The following is a 23,269-nucleotide window of genomic DNA, read 5'->3' on the forward strand; positions in this document are numbered from 1 at the left end:
AGTCTTAGCTTCAGTTTGAGTAGGTTTACATCAATATAGAAAGAACTGTGTGGGACATAGGTATTACTTATGTTACCAGTAGAACGATGTTGGTGTTTTTCTATGCTTGAACTCATTAAACAAAAATATAATATCAATATTTTCCCACAGTGCTTTTACCATAACTTCATGAATGAAAATGAAGATGGGAGCTGTAAAATGCCGTGAAGAGTTGTGTTAGAACCTTAATGATCTATGACACATGATGTAGAATGTTCAGTTATCACATCATCGCTGTAGAACTCTGACATCATAATGTTGATCATGGTTGGAACCAGCAGCTGCAGAAAAACTTCATTCATACCCAGAAACCTGAGCTGAGCCGGATCTCCAAACCAACCGTCCACATTTTCCCAAATGACAATGATCTGTATTGATAACTGATAATTTGAACTCCATTAATTTGAATACTGTGTCAGGAATGTTTATACAACTTCTAAACAGTTTCAAGTCAAGTGTCATCTGCTAAATACAATGGCTCATCTGTCCCGTTCAGGCTCTTCACTGCGCTGAAATGAACAGACAAAGAAAGCAGGTAAGATTTTTTTTTTCAGCAGCGTGTGTCTCTTGGCCAACCCACTTCTCCCTGCTATTTATTCATATTTTGTCAAAAGCAATATTTTCACACAGTTTGGTTAGTGAATGAATACACAATCACAATTTTAACAATTTCTGTACTTGAGTACAAGACCCTTTATAAGACTGGGGACACAAATTTGCAATCAATCAAATTATATGGGCTAGACAGAAATGATATGCAGTAAATCTGGGGCTTTTGGGTATTTTCGGGGAGAAGATGGTAATCCAGCCTTGTCCCTGATGATACTGTGTGATGAATAAGAATCTGAAACTTAAACTTTTGCACAGTGCTGTAAATCAAAATCATACATCAGTAGATAGCCTACTTGAGTAAGATACATTCCACCACTGTATAATTTATACAATGAAATAATATAAAAAGCAGCTGCTGAAGGCTGCAACTCCTCCTCCGGCCTTTAGGCGGAGCATGTGGGCCAGTGACGGTGCAGCTCAGTCCATACGTGGCCTGTCGTTATCCGTCTGTTTGAAGCTCTTCCAGCAGGGGTCACTGTAGTCATTACTCTGAATCGGTCACTGTTTACGGAAGTCCTAGTGACGTGTCACTGTCCACCGAAGCATTGTGGGAAAAAAAGTGGAGCTGACGGCCGTTGATGGCAGACTGCTCAATTTGGCAAATATCTTCGATTAGTGGGCAGTCTAAAGAAACATAAATCTAAGGGGACGATGCTGCTTCACGAATCTAATGTCAACGTGCTGTGAAGAAGACGAACATATGCCGGTGTCATCGCTGCTCTCCTGCGCACGGGCGCCCAAAGCAGAGAAGTGGGATACTGTGTCAATGGACCGCGGCGTTTTTATTTTCTTTTCTAAGGGAGGCGAGTAAAGTAGCAACGGATTATATTCCCGCTGTGGATGGGTGGGGGGGCGACTGCGCTCCCGCATTCCTTATCGTTTGAAGTTTCTTGAGATTTCTGTCGAAGGCGCCGTCAAAAATGTCGACCAGCAGTCCCGAAGCGGTGAAGAAATTGCTGGAGAACATGCAGACGGACCTGCGGTCTCTGTCCATGGAGTGCAAGAAGAAATTCCCCCCAGTCAAAGAGGTTAGCCGGCTAGTTAGCTCTACTGAGCTGTTACCTTGGTGTTCAGCTATTAGTTTAATTTGCGAATCTGTTGTTATAGCCGAAACAATGTAAATGTCACATATTAGTTTGTTTGTTTCTACACAAACCACTGGGCCTCTGGTCTGTTGTGGGATGTGGACACTGAGTTGTCCTTATACTGTACGGGTAAATTAAAAGTTGTGACAGCTGCTGGGCCAATATACCAATCAGTGGTTCAAATCAAAGAATATACAGGTGTTTGAATGGCCTGTATCACACTATTAGATTAATATGGCTCTAATCTGAAGCAATCGTATAGTGGAGGGTAACCCAAATAAACCCAGCTGACTCACGTTCTATTTACACAATAGCTAGGTTATTTATTCAGGCATATTCATTGGGCATATCTGTTGTACATTACTTGGAAGTCAAGTAATTTAAAGGGTCCGTTCACTCAAATCGCAAAAAACCCGACCCAATTTCTTTTTCTCACTTACCATTGGTAGTAAATACATTTTTTGTGGTTATAATCAAGAGATAAGTGAATTGATATTTATTCTCTAATTTGGGTGAACCAACCTTTTAAGACAAGCTTAATGTTTTGTTTGAAATTATGTATGATGGGTTTAGTTTATATTGATGAATATCTGCATTTGGACATCAGTAATTATAAGCAATCACTTACTGCAAGAGAGTGGTCCTGTACTGTTGTTCAGCCATGCAAACTTTGAAAAAATATCCCCCATATATGACCTTTTGCAAAGCGTCAATACACTCAAATCACAAAATATACATATATACTATATGTACTTGTGCACAAGGTCTGTGAATTATCCTGAATGGCCATGGATTTGTCACCAGACATGTTACTGTTATCTTCTAATGTTTTGAGTGCCTCAAACAAATTTCCATTCAACCTCATCGTAGGGGGGGGGGGGGGGCTGCAGAAATTAGAGATGAATATCTCAGAACCTTCACAGCTAAAACCAGAACTATCAGCATGGTGAAACAGATACCTCCAGTGAGAGAATACTTTTTTGTGATTTGTGAGATCTAGCTCTTTAACATTTTATTCTAATATCATGGCGTTATTGCATTAATTTCGTAGTACAAAGTTGAGGTTAGCTATTTTAGGAAACTTTATTGTTTTTGACTTTTGCTATAAAAGACCTCTGTTTTGTCTACATTGGTGTGTTTAGGATCTCATGTTGCATTGATTTTTGATTTTTACAACAAGTGTGCTTGTATTGACACAGCCAAGAGCCATTTCATACAAGTGTTTTTTTTGGGGGGTTTTTTTATTCCTTGGAATGACTTACTGTTTGTGGTTGGTGACTGGCTTCGTTGTGCAGCAGTGTTGGTTACATTTCTAATGACATCATGTGTTAGTGAGCGTAGAGAACAGATTAGTGTATGGGGATGGTGATGTCAGGGCCTTTCACAGTGTATGTGTATTGTCCAAGTCACATGTAGAAGACTACAGTCAACCCAGTTTTATGACTCCACTTTGCCCCTAACGACACACCCCTCCTTATTATGGGCTTTGCTTTCAACTGGTCTTTAGGGCTGGGTCAGAGTTCATTTACATCTGAAATGTAATTTATTGTCATTTGACCCTTAATTTAAATGCTAAAAAAATAGATATACAATTTTGAGGTTGGTGACATGCGACTTTGGGTAAACACGACCTTCATTCACTCGCTGTTGGTTGGTAGTTTGACCAGGCTGCATTTCCTGATTGTGTGGATGCTATTCTATCATTTCATTTCACTGAAGTGCACACAGGGTGTAGCTTTGTACTAACCAAAGTAATGTAATTCAACTGACATCATCTCGGCCAGAGCCTCTTTGTCTTAATTCCCTGTAATTCTCAGGTATAGCTAACTCACTGTTTGCTTGCCTATGTAACAGTGGTCAGGCAGGTCAGTAGATATAATGATCTAGTGTATGTGGGGATTTTGTGGTTGTGGAAATATGCGCCAACCAGCTGAGTGGGGAAATACATATCAGGCTACACTAGCTTAGTTTGTTTTCCCTCTGGTCTCACCTTGGATAAAGACAACATTAAAATGAGAAAGAGAAATACCTCAGCAAGTGCATCCAGTTCCTTTGGGTTTCTCTCACTGCAGAGAGATTCAATACATTGACTTGAATGCTGGATGCTTCAAAATGAGGTGTGTGGCAGTCACACAGGAGGACCATAAAAAGCATACAGCTGGTCTCGCGTCAAAGGCTGCTTGCTGGCCTTTGCCTAGGGGCCTTATGAAGCATCTCCTTCAAATATTGATTTATCATCACCCAGGTTTCCTGGTCCTTACCAGCATCTTTCCCTCAGGGATCACAGGAGTGCAGAGAGCTACTTTGATGTTCCCCACTACCTGAGCTCACTCACGCTCTGGTTGATAGTGTTGTGATTGGAACAACATTTTCCAATTTGGGTTGTCATGATTATATTTGCTGGGATGTTTTCGTGCAGCAAACAAGCTGAGTACCAGTGGCTGTCGTTTGAATTCAAATTATTTCAGTGGCTGTTGCAGCACACCAATGTGGTCCTCATTTTCTCCCTCCATTCCTAAAATATGATTTTTATGGAAGATTGCCTTTTTGTTTGTTTTAACCAGATTTTCAGCACTTACTAGTTTAGCTGCTTAGGCATTTTTAAGTGACTCGTGCTTCATAGTAAATGATCAAATCTTAATACCAAAGCATTGTATCCCTATTGTGAAAGAAGATTAAGAAGGCCCTGTCCTCATTTCCCGGCCAATCTTCATTCCAGTTCCTCCCCTATTTCCCAGTGCATCTCCCACAGTGACATTGCACCACAGCCAGTGCTTTCTCTGGATTAAGAGGGGCCAAGAAGAGTCTCACTGATTTTTTTTTTTTTTTTTGTATCATAGCTTCACACTCAGAACCTGTTTTTCATTGAGTAGCAGTCAGTGAAACCACAAGGGCTTTTCTGTCTGTTGTGCTCTGATTGCTTTTGCTTAGGTAAAAAAAAAAAAAAAAACATCAGGCATCCAGCTCTTTCCGTGGATGAGTCAGGTGCTGTCACCTGTATGTAACTCGCAGTGAAATGTGGCTGCTTTTCTTCTTGGGAAAACCTGCAGAATTAATGGAAGCATTATGAGCAACCTTTGTATGGCTCACTTAGCATAACTCATTTGCTAGACAGGTCATGTACGCTGCACAGAGACAAAATAACAAGCAACATGAAGTGAGGATTAAGTGAAGTGGGACTACTGCACTGATGCTCTAACTGAATAAGCCTTTTCTATAATATGCTAAGTCAGTTCCATAAAACTGCTGAGTTCTCACAATGTTTTTCTAAGGAAGTCAATCTGTGATGAGCTTTACTAATGTTGCTTTGCAAAGAAATGAGCTGGCACTGGGAGTGGGTCAGTTCCGCTTTGAGGATCTCCACACAAAAAAAAGGCTTTGGAGAAGAACTGAAACTATTGAGCACTTCCTCATGCAGCCTGGTCCTGACATCGGTTGTTCAGCGGAGTCTTAATATTTAATGTTGCTAGTATCCAGGGGGTGTACGGACTTTTGTCCAGTATTGTTTATGTTCTGTACTGATCCCACCGCAGTCATTCCTGCGAGTGAATTATGTGCATTTGTGAAATTATGAAATATTACTGTGGAAAATACTCCAGTGATTAATCAGAAGACCTAAATGATCAAACTATCTGTCTTATACTAGATGTACTAAATGTACTGTATGCATGTCAGTTCTCTCAAATGCACTAAAATCCATTGTGCGCAGTTATAATCTAGATCAAGAAATATCAAATCAGACTTTAAGTAAACAAACTTTTGATACCTGATTCTATGGATACATAATGGTTGGTACGGTATTGAGGTGTAATGCCAAGCAGTAGTGAGTGCATCCTGAGAGACTTTAAAGATGCAATAGGACTTTAATCTTGGTAAAAGCATTAGTTTGTTAACATTCAGCTACAGAGAGCATTGAGGTTAACATGCCAGTGGCTACACGTCACTGTTTATGTGGTTGTTGAATGCAAACAAAATAATTGTCATTCAACCTTGATAATGCTGTAGCCACCCACGTTCTACACTCTCTCACAATGACATCATCAGGCCAGTGGTATTTCCCTCCGCATGGTGGTGACTTCACAATGCTGACAGAGAGAAGTAAGGTCTATACTTATATACTACAACAGAAAGCTTAAACAGCACTTTCTATGAGGAAGTGGGTGGAAAATGCGTTGACATGCAAAAAGAGAGATTTCACTGTTTTCAGTCATCCTTGGATTCTGTCAGCCAGTAGACCAAGATGAATTTTCATTGCGTAGATTGATAACGTTTTGTGCACAAAACCTGCAGCGATTCATTGTCATTGGCTCCAAGATGGAGCATGTGGCTCCACTCGAGACTGAAAGGAAAGGAAACCCAAACACTCTGCTTCTAATTAAAGGCATTTATTGGTTTCCTGGTTTTCCTCTTATTGGACTGACTCACAGTTTCTCAGAGGTTTCAGCGAATCAAAGAGGCTCCTTTTTAAATCACCTCCCTACCTCATTTAACAGCATACTCAGGGCCAACAATCTCCTCAGTACTCAATACAGTCTTATTGTACATGTGGAGACCGGACATAAACATACATGGCTACTTTGGCAAAGCCGAGGGCTTTTGATAAGTATAAAGAAGGCTGTTGTCAGACTCAAGGGGACTTGAAACACTATTTATAACATGGCAATTGGAGAAAACATGCATCTTTCGCAATCCCCTGGAGAGACAGGCTGCAAAATTTCTGGATGACTCATTTTAGTTGACTGTACTGACAGCTGTTGCACACTTTGGAGATGTTATGTTGTGGTATATGTGCATTGGTAGAGCATCACAGGTTTGAAAACCAGCAGTTCCCAGAGCTGAGAGTGATTTCTCCAAATAATCTGACTAGCAGTTCAAAACCCAAAGATATTTATTTTACAATGAACTAACAAAAGCAGCAAATCTCAGTGTCTGGCTAATGTTTATCATTTTTCCTCAATAAATGACTTAGATAATTCAGAATTATCAGAATTGTTGACTTTTAATTTTCTGTTGATTGACAAATCATGTAATTGGTGAATTGTTGCAGCTCTAAACTCATCAGACTGCAGCTTTAACTTTAATCTAAATTTAAATGAGCAATACAAAGCCAGAGAAAACATTTCCCAAGCTTTAACAGGAGGTATTGTTTCAGTTCTTTATTTCTTTAAAAAAAAAACCTCAACCAGACTCTCCCAGACTTTGCCTTTCTGCCACTTTGCTTTTCAGTTATCCTTCATAGCTACAGTATATTATTGTCTCAGCCTCTGGGAGTATTGAGAGTAGCCACGGCAGGGTTGTAGTTATTTGTGACAGATAAGCTGTCTACGTTGCCCTCATTGCCCTGTAATGAACTCTGGCTCTGTGTGTGAGGAACAAAGGAGAAGAGGGAGCCTAGCATTTTTTTGAAGATTAACTTTTTAAGGACCTGCATGGTAATAGGCCAGTTCACAGTTTGTATGAAACAGCCCAGCCCCACTCATAAGTGGTTGCTTGGTAACCGACGATTCAGCAGGTTATGAATTGTTGACTTCCACAGTGGCTCGACCTTGTGGCTGTTCAAATGACGTGTTAAAGTGATACAGTCATGTTGTCGGCCAAATACCTCAGCCACTCTGATGTAAAGAGCAGTTGCAGCATTTCTCCACATCAAGACTTTTCAATCCAAAGTGACATGACTTATTTACAGTTATTTATACTTTCATCTTGTGAATGCAGAGAAGGGGAGGGGTGGAATGGCTTGCTGCTTTGTTTTCATCATGTTGAGCTGTAAATGGTCACTTAGTGGTCTTTATGATAAAAAGGCTTATTATCTGAAATTATTTAGTTTATGCTCTATCTCCTGACTGCGGACATTTTATATGATAATGGATGCTTTGAGAATAGAGTTGAGACTCCGATTATGTGTAGCTCATGCTTGGGATGTAGTCAGAAATGCAGCGGCCGGCTGCATGAAAAATGTATGCCCATTCGCTGAGGATGTTGCTGCTACTGCTGATGTTGGTGGTTTACCTGTTGTTGGGATCAGAGGCCGCAATATGTGGCTATTTTTCTAGAATAAAATAATAAATGGATTACATTTTTGCAAAGAAGTCACATCTACAGTGGTGAGAAGCGTTACATGAAAAAGCAGAATAGCTAAATATCTGGCAGGGCAAGGCAGTGACAAAAACAGAGTGAATGCTGGCTTTACTTAATTCCTGGTGACTGCCTTTGATCACCAGGTGCTTCATTCAGTTAGATGCCAAAAAGATATTATATATTGTTGTTTTTCAGTCTGCATCTGTACAGTTGTTGTCTGCAGATACATTTGCACATAGCATCTTTTAGATAGGTTATTATTTACATTATGAAAAGTGGTGTTTTTTTATGGTAATATTATATATTGATACTGGTATATCATGATATTTGGGCTGGACTTTTTTATCAAGATATTGAATTTTAGATATTGCTCAAGCCTAGACAGGGTGAGTAGTGGTGGGGAGGAATGCTGGGGAGAGAAGGAGAAGAGGTTATGGGAGACATTTTTGGGAACAATTATGTGCTTCCTGTATTTGTGTTTTCTTTTTGTACTGTGCTGTTGTCTTTAACTCGTGCACCTGACTGCAAGCCAAGTTTCTCATCTGGGATGATAAAATGACTAAAATGACTGAACTGAGCTGAACTGAGGTTGGAGGGATCTTGACAGGTTTGCGGTGACTTGGATGTTGTTGCAGAAAGATGATAAGAACAGCTTCTGTTTTGACTGGTAAATGCTCAGAGTCTGTGTTTCTCTCACTTGTCTCCATGTCATCCCCTCCTCCCACCCCTTTCTCTCTTTTGACATCCCTCCTTCCCGCTTTCTAATTCTTAGCATCTCGTCCCTGCCAGACACCTCACTGGGGAAATCACATTCTACTAGCACATCCCTCTCAAGTTGAAGCCCTTTCTTAGCAGATTTATCAGTCCTGATTCTGTCCTTCCCGTTTCTCCCCTGTGGCCATCATTACAAGAAATTTTGTCCACTACCAGTAGCTCAGCGGTGCTGCACCATCAGAACCTTTTGATACACATTACATCCAGTGTTAACCCTGAATGTCTCCTCTCTCTTTTTTACCCCCCGCCAGGCCGCAGAGTCTGGCATTGTGAAGATTAAGACCATTGCAGCCAGGAACACAGACATTCTGGCAGGTAAGTGAGAAAGTGAGAGGTGTGGTAGTCAACCACAATTGAGAGATCTGGTTGCCACTTTGTCAGAGGGTGCACTTCACTCTGATTTGAAAATGATGAATTCTTATGAATTCCCCCTCAAAATATTGTATATATTTGAGTTATTTAAATAGAATTTGATCATGTCAATAAGATTATTCTTGATACTCCTGATAGTGGTTATATTTGGCTTTAGAATACAGGTGCGACTTTGCTGTTTTAAACACTAACTCTGGTATATGTGCACAATTTCTCAGTGTAAATGTTGATAAATGTGCACTATTCCATATGAATTTAAATAATCAAGCCAACAATAATGGTTATGTGTTTGTATTCACATAAACAAGAGACATACAGAATGACATCATTCACTGTATTCTGTTTGATTTTTGTTACTGTGATAAATCATGTGCATTGTACAACACATGACCATTGATTCCTCCAAAAAATATATTGCTGGCATACTGCTCGCTCACCCAGTGTACAGTAAGATAAAGGAAACCTTCATACAAATGTAGATTAGTGCTCATCCCTCAGCTTTTGTTGTAAATCGTATTGATTGATTTGACATCCGTATCTTCTGAATTCTCTACAGAGAAATTTCAAATGCGTCTGGTCCCTCTTCACTTGAATAGTAAATTGTGTCAGCACAACACTTTTTGTGACATTTGCAGAGTTGACACATAGTCAACATTTTCCGAGTTCCACTGATGGCTGTGTAGCTCCAACCGCCCCTCTGTAGCTGTGAACTGTACAGTAACTCACTGCTGCAGAGTTCGTTCATATTTACTTCCAGTATAGGTTAACTAGTTGTGACAGTAATGAGATGTTACAAAAAGCTCAGTGAAACTTGTTCTTGTTTTTGCTCTTATGCTACACTGCAATTCTGACCATTTTATCTATGCCTTAGTAAGGGTTTTGTTCTCCGTCCCTTCCTCTTCAGCACCAGTGTTTGATATTCATATTGATTTTAAATCAGTCAAAAGGCAAAAAAACTTAAGACTTTAGAAGTTTGGATTCTTAAAATGCCATTCTGTGTTTTGGAAAAGCATTTTCATATGTTGCATTCATTTTTTTTAAATTTAGGTAAATCAAATGACAGCATCTGCGCTTCCCTTTATATACTGAAACGAAATGTGCAATTCCCAAAATGTATTTGTACGCTGTATTTGTGCTATAAAAATAAAAAGGAAAAATGACATTCAGCATTATCTGTGTCCTTTTCCTGCAGCTCTGAAGGAGAACAGCTCAGAGGTCGTGCAGCCTTTTCTGATGGGCTGTGGCACCAAAGAGCCAAAGATCACCCAGCTGTGTCTGGCTGCCATCCAGAGACTTATGTCCCATGAGGTGGTGTCTGAGGTGAGGACAATGAGCGACCCTGGTATTTTGAAATTACAAGCCTAATGAAATAAGAATACGGTGAAAAATATGATTAATTAATAAAATGCAGTTGTCTAAGGGGAAATATAACACATTTTTAGGCCTGTCTTGATGCATGTTATTACCTTCACCAAGGAGGTTGTTTTTACACGTCTGTTTGTTGGTTTGTTTGTTTGTTTGTTTATTGTCAGGAGAATTACGCCAAAAAGTACTGAACTGATTTACATTAAACTTGGTGGAGAGATGGGGCTTAGGCCATGGAAGAATCCATTAAATGTTGGGCTGAATCCAATGAAAGGGGTGGATCCAGGAATTCTTTATGAATTTCCTTTTTCAACAATTTAGTCAATTTCTCAGGAAATAATGTTTGGATCTAGATGTAAAAAACAACAACAAATCAGAAACGTGTATGGTGTTAAGATCTATGAGTTTTTTACAATTTGGCGCAGACCCAGATAATAAGAAAATGCTGAAATAGAATTACACACAGAGTAACAGTACATGTGGCAGCAGCAGCATTTAAAAAAACTTACATCAGTATTTCAACATGCAACTAATAAAATTACACAATTGCGACATAGACATGAGGCAATTCATGCAAGCTGTGGAGCTGTATGACTTGTATAATGCTGACCTCATAATTTCCAACAGCAGGTAGTGAAACCATACAAGTGCCTTGCGTAAGGATTAAAGACAATAAATAAATAAAGCTGTACTTGAACAAAGGATGTGAAGGATTGTTTGGCCTTGGTGGAGATACACGCTCTACTGGGTGCCTTTCTAGTTCTTAATGTTAGTTTTTATAAAAATACTATAGAAATCTTATAGAACTAAAATGTGTAGCTAAAGCTTATGTCAGAATATCATTGTCTAACCTGGTTATTATCGTCTTGAAGAGAGCCAAGTCAGTCATCATGTTTCTCCAGTTTTGTCATAAAGAAAATACATCTCTGAAGCTTAGAGAAAAGTGGGCTTGAGGTAATACAATACATGACTCACTTTAGGTAGATTTTTCTTTTTCCCCTGGCATCTCAGCTTAGTCTGTATCAAAGATTAGCGTTGTTTGTATCTTATCGATTGTCACAGTTAACACAGGACCACTGTTTTCCTGCTGTTAATTGTACTAATTATCTCGTAAACGACCAAATAAGTGCATATTGATGGACCTCAATGTAACTCTGACCCTAACCTTTAAGATATTGTACATTCAGTGCACATATACCTGCAAATTTAAGGTCACATACAACCCCAGGCACATCCTTTCTGATATCCTGAGCTTAATTCATTCCGATCAATACAGGAACCAATGCAACTCATCAATACCCAATCAGGCAAGGTAAACATTAGAATGGTCAATCTGAATTTACTCCTGTCACTGGTGGCTACATCTGAAAGGCACCAACACCTCCTTTCCTCTTCCACTACTCATTTTGTCTTGCAGTTGATGTCCATCCTTTTAGTCCTATTACATTTTCAAGGAGCCGTCTACAGTTTCTGTATTTGAGGAAACCACTGGCCTGGAAAAACTATGACGAGGATGCTCCAGTAGTCTCATGTGATCTATTTGTGCAATGGCAGTTAAACAGCCCTGAAGGAGTAGGTGTAACAAGGTATCAGTCGCAGGAAATGAGCCACTGTATGAATTCCTTTCACATGAATATAGTTTAATATGAGCTCATGTGAAGAGTTAAGAGGTTTTTGAACCTTTTAAATAACCCAGCTGGAGTCAGACCTGAGATCACAGCTGTTTCAAAGCCGGTACCCCGGAGCTGCAGCACTACTGCCTATTTAATACACGGTTAAAAAAAAAAATAAAACAACCTGTTATTAAAACCTTATTGAGTCATCCCGTGCTTTCTACATTTTTATTTCAGGTGTTTATTTGATTAGCCTAACATAGGTTTCAAAGCTTCTGCCTTTGGTTGCAGAGAGTAAGTGCTCTACACTACCGGAATAAATCCTCTCAGGCGACCCGGTGTAATTGTGATTAACTTTTTAATCCACATTTCTCCTCTTTTCAGACCATATTATGATATTATTATTATATATTATTGGTACATTTGGGTTGTGACTAATTATCATTAATTCATCTGTTGTTTGTTAACTAGTCAATAAACTGCTGTACATCATATCAGAAAATGCTTTAAATAAAAGGCACATCCCAGTTTCCCAGAGCCCAGTGCGACATCTGCACATTGGTCTGATAATCGATTAAAAATGATAGAAAAGCAGAAAATCCTCACATTTGTGAAGCTGCAACCAGCTGCTTTATAAATGAATATGATTTTAAAAATTGCTGATGTTAATTGTCCACTAATTAGTTCAACATGAATCCACATCAATTTATACAGCTGCATATCTTCACAGCTTAAAGATACTGACTGCGAAAAATACAAGCTCAACACAAGTGTGTGAGGCAGATTTTGTGAGTGAGTCTGAAGTTTGGGGGAAGTCTTTTCCTTTAATATAGCATTTTGTCTTTGTGTCTTTTTTTATATCCTCTGCAAGAGTTCTTTATCCTTGTCTTTGAGGGGTTCGTTATCTCACCGGTGCACTCAACAAACATCTAGCAAATCTGGGACAACTAGGACACCCACTTCACATATTCTATAACACACACATTTTCTGATCCATTGAACATTGTAAATCCTCTGTTCTTCTCTGCCAGCAGCACTCTATCTCATCAGCACCTCTGAGCTGCAGCGTTTCAAAGCCACCTAGGGCCTCACACAACACAGCCAGACTACCTTTATTCTGAAGGTGTCACCGGAGAGCCCCGTTTCAGACACTTTGTCTTGGAGAGAGAATTTGGTGAAAGTTAATGTCACTTTGTTTCCTTGGGGAAGGAGAAGGCTCTGTTCAAATGCACTGAAAGAAATTGTTGTAAAAAGGACAGAACAGACACTATGAGGGCTTCTGCTGATGCGCTAAACGGGACTGTCAACTTTTCCCAATCTGGGCATCAGCATCTGTAATGAAAACATTTCTACAATGCCAGTTGTATGCTCCTGAACTACAGAGTAAAATATTTGGGAGTGGCCATGTCAAATCCTGCACTATCCTGAATGAAGCTGTGGATTTAGAGCTGAAATGAATAGCAATTGATAAATAATTTGAAAATCAATTGTTAAAGTCATTTAACTATCAAAAATACCAAGCATTTGCTCCAGCTTCTCAAATGTGAGAAATTATTTTGTTTGTGTTATATCTTTGTAAATTTATTATATTTTGGGTTTGGACTGTTTGTTAGACTTCAAGCTATTTTTTGTTATATTTTATAGACTCAATGATTATTTATTAGTGTTAAAAATACATTTGACAGATTGATCTTTAATAAAGTAATTATTAGTTGCAGTCCTAGTAAGTCTTTTTTGTTGTTGTAGTTTTTAAATAAAGAGTCCTCCTGTGACTCCAGCCTGTTAGTCCATGTAAGAGCAGCTCCGAGGGGATTCGTGATGAGTAGTTATATTTTGGACAGCTTGACCCAAGAAAGGACATGCAGTGTCACATACAGTCAGCATCAAGTGACATAACATTAACTGGCAGCTAGATCTGGTGTTATTGAACTCAATGGTGTTGTGACCCCTCAGCAGGCAGCACCAGCTGGTCCCACAAGTGTGCGGTTTTTTTTTTTGGGTTTTTTTTGTGTGCATGTCTATGATTTTAGGGCTGTATTGACCTCATGTTTCTGTCTGTTACAAGCTAGTGACTCTGATACTGCCTCCTGAAGTCGAACTATAAGTGCCTGTGTATTGTAATTGAAGGTGTTTGTGTGTACGTTAACAGGCAGCTGCGGGGAACATCATCAACATGTTGTGGCAGCTGATGGAAAACGGTTTGGAGGAGCTGAAACTTTTACAGACGGTCCTCGTCCTGCTGACCACCAACACTGTTGTACATGATGAAGTACTTTCCAAGGTGCACGGCCAACACACTTTTGTATCACACAAACTGTTTATTTACCGTATATATACCTACATACTGCACATCAGGACTCAAAACTTTGCAGGTATCCATATAACCTACTTTTTCTGAGCAAGTCATCCAACATCTATTATTAAATTATGGCTGTAATGTTTTATTGTAGCCAACAGTTCAGATTTGTGGCATCCTTGCTCCAGAGTGTACACAGTGCCAAATTATATGGTCCATCAAACTGTCCCACTCTGCTCACACTGTTCTTGTTGCAGTGTTTATATCTGCATATGCAGCATAATACTTTTTATGTTTCACCCTTGCCCAGGCCATCGTGCTGTGTTTCCGTCTTCACTTCACTAAGGACAACATCACCAACAACACAGCGGCCGCCACTGTCAGACAGGTTGTCACTGTGGTGTTTGAGAGGATGGTGGCTGAGGATGAGCGTTTCAAAGGTCAGAACGTGTTGCTGCTATTTGGGTGAAATTGAGAAGGGGGATGAAATGTGAAGTTTGATTTCATTTCGTTTTTCTAGCATTTAAGATTCATGGGACTTAAGATGTCCGGAGCTCATCTACATAGAGACTATTAAGTATATCGGCAGCCAATAGGAGTTAAGTTCTTACTTCTAAGGTAATTTTGATATAATATAAAATATAAAGACATCCAGAGTCCGTCAGCATACAAGGAAACATGAGTGTTTTGTTTTTTTTTTGTTTTTTTTTACTCAACTCAACTTTTATTCATATAGCACCTCTCATACAAACATGTAGTCCAAAGTTCTTCACAGAGCAGGATTAAAATAACACACACAAAAAGAAAAAAATGTGCAGATTAAAGATTTACCACAATAAAACAGTAAAATGAAGAAGAGGGACAAAAGTGATGAAACCCAATGATAAGTCGTTAAAAACTGAAGCAAAAGCAATAACATTATTCTGAATTAACATTACTCCAAATTAAAAAGTGAGATTAAAAAGATATTTCTTTAATTTTTGTTTAAAAATGCCAAGAGAGCTCGCTGTTCTATATCCAGAGGCAGTGTGTTCCACAGTTTAGGGGCATAAAAACAAAAAGCAGCCTCACTGGTACTTTTATTGGACACGTAAGGAACATTTAAAAGCGAAGCAGTGGAGAACATTAATGATCTGTGTGGAACTTAAAATAAAATCTCTGATAGGGAGTGGGAGTTGTATACATTAATACACTAAAGTAACATCCCTTATCTGAGCTAACACTTACTCTGTTGATTAACTTATTTTTCTGTCAATGAATTGTTTAGTTGGCTAAAGTTATGATTCCCACCCCCCCACCCCCCAGGCATTGTGGAGCAGCCTCCTCCTGTCCAGGGAAACACCAACAGGCGTTCTGTTAGTACTCTGAGGCCCAGTGCAAAAGATGCATACATGCTGTTCCAGGTAAGTCCACCAGGGGGCGGCAGCCTTCCACAGACTTCTTATTGGCCTCCAGTGAAACCCTTTAGGCCAAGCTGGCTTTGAAACGTGGCTCATGATGTCATCATTTTAGGACTAGAGACAAGATCGGAATAGTTCCCACAACTGCAAATTAATGATAATGTCAGCCGTTTAACCTCGAGTTAGTTGAAACAAGTTTGTAATTTATTTCATCTCTGCTGTTAAATTAAATTTGCAAGAAGTTATTCAAAGGTCCCTTTTCATTCCTCGGCCATACTGGGCTTTTCTTCCTTGTCTTCCCGCAGCAGAGCTCAGTGACTGCTCTGTTCCAACCGCTGTGATGAGTGTGAGACATAACACTCCATTGTTTTGAATGCCGTTCTGTGCCTCTCTGCAGGACTTGTGCCAGCTGGTTAACGCTGATGCCCCCTACTGGCTGGTGGGGATGACAGAGATGACTCGGACATTTGGCCTGGAGCTTCTGGAGTCTGTTCTTAATGATTTTCCTGGAGTATTCCTACAGGTGCATCCATTCTAACATGTTTATGGCAGATGTAGTGGACTCTTATAAGACAGAGAATTTACAGAAAGTACGGTTGCAAAATAACAGAAAACTTTGACCTGGAAAACAAAGACCAAAACAACACTTCCTCTTAATTTTTTGCCCACCTCCTGTTGATTTTATTTTATCTTAACATCAGACGATGTGCAGTGAGACAAATGCTCTGTAACAAGTTGTATGTCTTCGTATCTCACACTTGATCTGATCCCAGCGTACCTCTCCCTCTCTCTATTCCCCACAGCACCAGGAGTTCAGTTTCCTGCTGAAGGAACGGGTGTGTCCACTCGTCATCAAGCTCTTCTCCCCCAACATCAAGTTCCGGCAGGGCAGCAGCAGCTCCGCCTCACCTGCCCCTGTGGAGAAACCTTACTTTCCCATCTGCATGAGGCTGCTGCGTGTGGTGTCAGTCCTCATCAAGCACTTCTACAGCTTACTGGTGAGGAACTGATCTGGCAGCGATGGTCGACTGGCCAGAGCTGTTGTCTGATGGATGTTTTATGAGCGAGGGATTTTCTACAGCTCAGAACTGATGCACCTAATTGATTTGGTCTGATTAGCATTGGATTAGCGTAGTCGCACTATTGTCTTAGTTCTGCTCCAGGTGCTTTCATGAGCTTAGCTGCATCTGAGTAATTTACCATTGCATCTGTTTTTATTTAGTGATATTCTATCAATCCTTGAGATGGAAATTTGTCTTTTCATCAAGAAGCGTGTTGAGCCACAGTATAGCTTCGTCAAAGCCAGGACAGTCACTCTTTACTTTAGTGGGCAATAATTCTGTCCCATTCTGATACGTGTTTGATTGTCTTGCAGGTGACAGAGTGCGAGATCTTCTTGTCTCTGCTAGTGAAGTTTCTGGATGGGGAGAAGCCACAGTGGCTGAGAGCAGTGGCCGTAGAATCAGTGCACAGGTTATGTGTGCAGCCACATTTATTACGGTAAGGAATGTTAAGGTCTACTAAAAAACTCAGTAACTAAAACACATTTTAGTTGATGTGTCCCAAAACTGTCTTAGTTAAACATGAACTCATATTCTGCAGCTGCATTGAGTGAACAAAGTCTGGATTTCGTGCCTCTTCTTCAATGGCTATTCACTTCGCAGCCAAACAGTGTAATGTATCTGCTCATGACAGCTAAATGTTTCTGCAACAGCTGATTTATCTACCTCAAGATACAACAACAGAGGTCAAGCTGAGCAAGAAAAGAAACCCACACTCTCTGCAATATCATTTAAATAACATAAGCTATCTTTATTATAGCAATCTCAGCTTTTAATACGTCTACTGTCTGTGCTGTCAACAGGCTATGAAATAGTTTGGTGCCACCAGCACTGTTCTAGGAGTAGCGTTGACACATCTGTTGATCTCTTTGTCGCAGAGTGAAATGTCTCAACACTTTATAGATAAGACATTCACGGTTCCATGAGATGAGGACAATATTTGCATGTTCACAAATAAATAATAGTTAGCATATTAGCACGCTACCAGCTAATATGTACTGCTGAGGCCTAAAAGCTGCAAAGTGAACCTGATGCACACTGAGCCAAGTCTGACATTACAGGTTTCACAGTGTAGTTCTTCACTGTTTCATCTGTGTTGTTTTCCTTTTTCCAGTTCTTTCTGCCAGTCATACGACATGAAGCAGCACTCCACTAAGGTATTCAGAGACATCGTCAACGCCCTGGGGTCCTTCATCCAGTCCCTCTTCATCGTCCCTAATGCGGGCAACATTGCTGCCGTCAGTGCACCTGCTGGTCAGTTCACTGATTAGTATTCAGGTCCTTGTTTTGACCTCTACAATACTGTGGCACAGTAATCAGTGTGTTTCTAATACATTGTTAAGTCTTCTCTTTTATTCAGCCTTCAGAATTCCTGAAGCTGTGAAAAGATGCAGAATATTCAGCTATAAATGTTCTGCAGCTCTCAAGGAAATATGTTCAGATGCACCTGAAATTCAGATGTTGATAAGAAATTAATGGAGATGTATTTAAAAATATGATATCTAACACATATTCTGTTTGAAAAGGAAATCTACTCAAAATTAACTCATTTGATGTACAGGTTCAAGTAGTCATGAGAATGAGTGTATTTTTTTTTTTATCCTGTGCTTGATTCCACTCCATCTATTTGACTTGTTTCATTCACTTTTCTCCCTCCCTACTCCTCTCTGACTTTATGTTCAGGTGGCTCAGGGTCAGGGGCCCAGGGCACAGCACAGGGCGGCCCGGGGACAGGAGGAGTCAGTGGCAACCTGACCACCCAGGCTGCATTTGAATACCGAGGTACCTGGATACCCCTCATGACCGTCAGTGTCCAGGGCAGCGCAAAGGCCACTTAGTAAGTCCTGTTACCACACTGGCTTTAAAAGTTCACCTTCCTGTCTTTCATTTCATGTGTAATCAATGACTTCATGCCTTTAAAACACATAAACACACAGAAATAACAAGTGAACATGTTAAGTTGTAGGGATTACCACCTCTGTGCCGCTCATGGGTGTAACCATAAGCTTGCAGCATCATTATTGAGTCAGCTGTAGCCTGTGAGCAGTGATACTGTGAAGCTATGTTTCTTCAAACCACAGATCATAATAAGACAGAGATCAAGGGCTTAACCCTGCTCGAGGAATGAAAATACTATTGTAATTAGTCCTCATGTATTTCACAGGAGAGCAAGGTTTAAAACGGAGAATTACATTATTAGCCCGAGGCCGTCTTGTAACAAGGAGAGGTGTTGTCTAAATTGTCTTCTCTGACAGTAATGGAATCTGTTTTCTGTAATTAAGGTTACTGCTGGTGGTTTTGGAGCCTGCATAGAGCAGACGTAGTATGAAGGAGAGTTAGCTGTACACACTTGATGCTTCTGAGTTCAGAATGAACAACAGCTGCTTTTTATTTCGTAAGAGAGAGAAACCAACAGAATCCAGGTGAAAGACGTGGTCTTGTTAGAATTTCAATCAATCAATTGTATAGCATCTTCCATACAGGTTAGTGCAGCTCAAAGTGCTTCACAGATGACTGATGAGAAAGAGGACAAATCAAGTAATAAAACTGACAATGAGATACGGCAAAATAGATTTTGAAAAATTAAGAAACAGACAAAAAAACATATCAGAATATTAATTATAAGATACATAGATACAATAAAATAAGTGAATAAAATAAATTGACTGAAAACCATACTACATTAAAAGCCAGACTGAAAAGGTACGTTTTGAGTTTACGTTTAAAGATGTCAACACTTCCGGCTGCTCTCAGGTCCTCGGCTCGCAACATAAAGGTCTCGCACTTCTCAACAACTAACAGACTCGTGCTAGAGGACCTAAGGAGCTGTACTTGTTCATAGAATGTAAACATGTGATACATACTGTATATGCCGGTGCAAGACTACAAAGTACTTTAAAAACAAGTAAAAGAATTTTTAAACTCAATACAGAAACTAAGACCACCGTAAAGACTTTAAAACAGGTGTAATGTGTTCTCTCCTTCTGGCCCTGGTCAAGCAGAGTCCTGAATCAGCTGTTGCTGATTTATACCATTTTTTCGGTAGAACCAGATAGGAGAGCATTACAGTAATACAGTCTGCTGGATATAAAAGCATGCATCAGTTTTTCTGTGTCACCCAGAGAGAGAAATGGTCGCACTTAAGAAATATTTTTATGGTGATAAAAGGCAGATTTGGATACAGGCATTTCCTCCGGCATGAAGAGTGAGATGATGCAGCACGGTAAAAGACGTGTTTTGCACCTCAACACAATCGACACAAATTATTTAAATACTTTTGGTGCAAATCAGTCTTATGAAAGAGGTCTGGATACCTGGGACAACTGGTGTACTGGAGTAATTATTGTAGAGGAATGCAGTCCCCAAAAATAACTGAAAACTGACAGGTTATTAATGGATTGACATAAATGTTGTTTCTCTTGTAACATTTTCTCATTTTGAGTAATTAAATATATACACTTAATTTAATTCTAGCACATAATACCAACTTCTCTTCACCGCCATCTGATTTGCTCTGTCCCTCTTTTTCATCCACTAGTCTAGAGATGCTGGACAAGGTGGAGCCCCCGTCCATCCCCGAGGGCTATGCCATGTCTGTGGCCTTCAGCGCCTTGCTGGACCTGGTCAGAGGCATCACCTCCATGATAGAAAGAGAACTGGCTATGGAGGAGGAGGCCGCTGCTGAATTCAGAGAGGCTCACCCCGAGCAGGAGTGGCAGCCACAACCTGGTAAGAATGGGCAAGAGGAACAGTGTAAGGTGGTAAGACTAGCAAGCTCACATGATGCAGTGAAATGTTCAGAGGGGAAGGATACAAATAAAATAAAATGCTGATAAAATGAAATGCATGCAAGTTACATGGGATTCCAATACGACACAGGAGGTGTGCTGATGAAATTAAATGTGTGAATTATTAAGAGATGATATTTTCAAATATAACATCTTAAAGAGAAACTGCACATTATGTTTTATTACCAAACCCATTAGGATTCTGGGTGGTAGCACTGTCATGACCCCTGGTGGCCAATATAGTGCATGCAAGACATAGCTGTTTCAAATGACATGTCAAAAATGGAGGCTTGTCACTTTTCCCAAGTGATGCCATCTAAACGTAAGTGAAATAATTCCCGGATGAACTCAATAATAGTTTGTGTCTCTTGCTCAGGAGCTCACCTGGTGTGGGAGGAGATGGTCAGTGCCTGTTGGTGTGGTCTACTGGCTGCTCTGTCGCTGCTGCTGGACGCAAGGTAAACCTGTTTGTTGCGTATTAACTAATTGCTGCTCTGTAGTCAGTGGTTATGTGACTTATTTACATTAGTAATTCAATCAGGGAAGAACTGCCCCACAATGAATCACTCACCACAATATATTTTATATTGCACTTAACAGTAGAAAACACACAATTTAAATGGAGTCTGAATACACTGCACATTCTCTTGTTTTTCATCTTCTATGTTAAATAATAATCTTATCTTTCTCTAATGATGAATAAAAGTCAAGATCAGCCTTGATGACATTTGCTAGGACATTACCACTTAACTAGATGTAGTTGCTCACACATGATGACAAAAAAATTCAGCTAATACATATAAAAGAATACTACCGACATAATATGAATCTTTTCCTCATCTTTCCATTTTGTCTCTTCAGCACCGATGAGACGGCGACTGAGAACATCCTGAAGGCGGAGCTGACCATGGCCTCGCTGTGTGGTCGCCTCGGCCTGGTGACGCCCCGGGACGCCTTCATCACCGCCATCTGCAAGGCCTCTCTGCCGCCACACTATGCTCTGACCGTCCTTAGCAGCAACGCCGCGAACCTCTCCAGCAAAGGTACGGCTCTCCAGCTGCAACCGCCACTTTAAATACTGCATAGAAAACGTAGCACAAGCAGAACCTCAGGTGTGCCATTAGCTCTGTTTCTTTGCACACGGCATCGGCTAAAACATTTAATTGCCTGTATACAGGTACTCTCACCAATAGACATGAAATACCACGGTATTACTAAAAACCCTTTGGGGCTGATTTTGGTATGCATGTCTTTACTCCTGCTTTAATGTTTGCATTATGAAATCCAAAACATAACCGTAATACACACAGCTTAAAGTCCTCCTTTCCAACCCTGAGGATGGCCTCTGGTCATGTGTATTTATGTTAAATTAATGAGCACTTCTCATCTCCCATATGGTTAGATGTGCATTCTGTTAAACTGAGCTTAACATGTAAACTGCTGGCATTCTGCCCGTCCCTACTGCCCTGCTCTTATTGCGTTAATCCATAACTTTTCACTGTGGCCTCTAATTAGGAACACCAAGGAGAATATGTCTGGGGAATGTAGACGTGTACATACACACACACACACACACACACACACACACACACACACAGCTGCTCTCAAACCAACCACTTAGACGTTCACCATTTGCATATTAGCTTGTAGAGATAAAGCCAGCAAATTGGGTCTCAACTCGCGATGGATGTTTGCCTTGGAGTTAATTAACAAAGCTTTTCTTGCATGTCGTAAGCTTGTATTACTGACTCTCATCGAAAGACTTGACTCCTGTGTGTGTGTGTGTGTGTGTGTCTGTTTGTGTGTGTCTGTGTGTGTGTGTGTTCGCACATGTGTGTGTCCGTGTGTAACTTCTCCACAGCCTACTCGATCCAGGGCCAGAGCGTGCAGATTATCAGCCCCTCCAGTGAATCTCATCAGCAGGTGGTGGCTGTGGGGCAGCCACTCACCACCCAGCCCCAGGGCACCGTGGTGGTAAGGACACACAATTATGAAGGGGCCGCGGTTACACTTGACATTTAATAATTTAATTTATGTAGCAGTTCTCCAAAAACAAAGCTCACAGACATCACATAATCAAGACAAATTACACAAACAATCATTTTCCAGAAAGAAGGCAGCAGCTGCAAAAGAAAGGAAAACTGTAGCTGCTGGGGAGGATTAACACCCTGATTACTCTAAGGGAGGAGAGATGAGAGGGCTGCAGCCATGAACATTAAGACTGAACACTGTCAGATCAGACCCAAGACCAAGTCCAGACTGAGTCAAGACCAAATGATTTAACATGCACCAAATTGTTTCGATTGTTTCAATTTGGAATTTGAGAGCTACGACTATATAACATCCGTGCTGAGGTCGTTACATGGGCTTCCTGTAACTTTTAGAATTGATTCAAAAATTTGAATGCTTGTTTTTAAGGCCATACATGGTCTTTCACCTCAGTATCTCTCTGACTTGCTTGAGAGCTATAAGCCAGCTAGACCACTCAGGTCAGCTGGAACATGCTGTCTGGTTATTCCCCGGGTGTCCACAAGAACTGGTGAAACTGGCTTCAGCTTTAATGCACCAAGTCACTGGAGCATGCTACCTAATCATATTATAGGTGCTCCTACGCTATCACCATTTAAATGTAAACTGAAAACATGACTTTCTTAGCTACGCTTTCCAGTAGTCTGGTTTGCTCGTCTTAATTTACCATTTTATTTTAATTTTATTCCTTTTTTTGGTTTTATATGTCTTACTATTTTATTAGTATAATTAGTATTTTATTTAATCATATTTTATTC

The 23,269-nt window shown here is 40.2% G+C and overlaps 1 protein-coding gene across 2 annotated transcripts in view; it reads left to right on the forward strand.

Annotated features, from left to right (window-relative positions):
• Positions 1–1,182: 1,182 nt before the first annotated feature.
• Positions 1,183–23,269, forward strand: part of mon2 (MON2 homolog, regulator of endosome-to-Golgi trafficking) — a 39,715-nt gene continuing 17,628 nt past the window's right edge. Inside the window, exons 1-15 of one of the 2 annotated variants that reach the window (XM_023400259.2) lie at positions 1,183–1,679; positions 8,840–8,903; positions 10,153–10,280; positions 14,088–14,219; positions 14,545–14,674; positions 15,540–15,637; positions 16,032–16,157; positions 16,438–16,632; positions 17,010–17,134; positions 17,810–17,949; positions 18,379–18,532; positions 20,234–20,424; positions 20,860–20,941; positions 21,345–21,526; positions 22,345–22,457. In XM_023400259.2, the coding sequence (XP_023256027.1) occupies positions 1,572–1,679; positions 8,840–8,903; positions 10,153–10,280; positions 14,088–14,219; positions 14,545–14,674; positions 15,540–15,637; positions 16,032–16,157; positions 16,438–16,632; positions 17,010–17,134; positions 17,810–17,949; positions 18,379–18,532; positions 20,234–20,424; positions 20,860–20,941; positions 21,345–21,526; positions 22,345–22,457 (1,968 nt within the window). In that variant the 5' untranslated portion in view covers positions 1,183–1,571. The remainder of the gene's footprint in view (positions 1,680–8,839; positions 8,904–10,152; positions 10,281–14,087; positions 14,220–14,544; positions 14,675–15,539; positions 15,638–16,031; positions 16,158–16,437; positions 16,633–17,009; positions 17,135–17,809; positions 17,950–18,378; positions 18,533–20,233; positions 20,425–20,859; positions 20,942–21,344; positions 21,527–22,344; positions 22,458–23,269) is intronic. The other variant, XM_023400261.2, reaches the window with a different exon arrangement.

Source organism: Seriola lalandi, unplaced genomic scaffold (assembly GCF_002814215.2).
Source record: "Seriola lalandi dorsalis isolate HSWRI2012SDOR001 ecotype SW California unplaced genomic scaffold, Sedor1 jcf7180002052274, whole genome shotgun sequence".
NCBI lineage: Eukaryota > Metazoa > Chordata > Actinopteri > Carangiformes > Carangidae > Seriola > Seriola lalandi.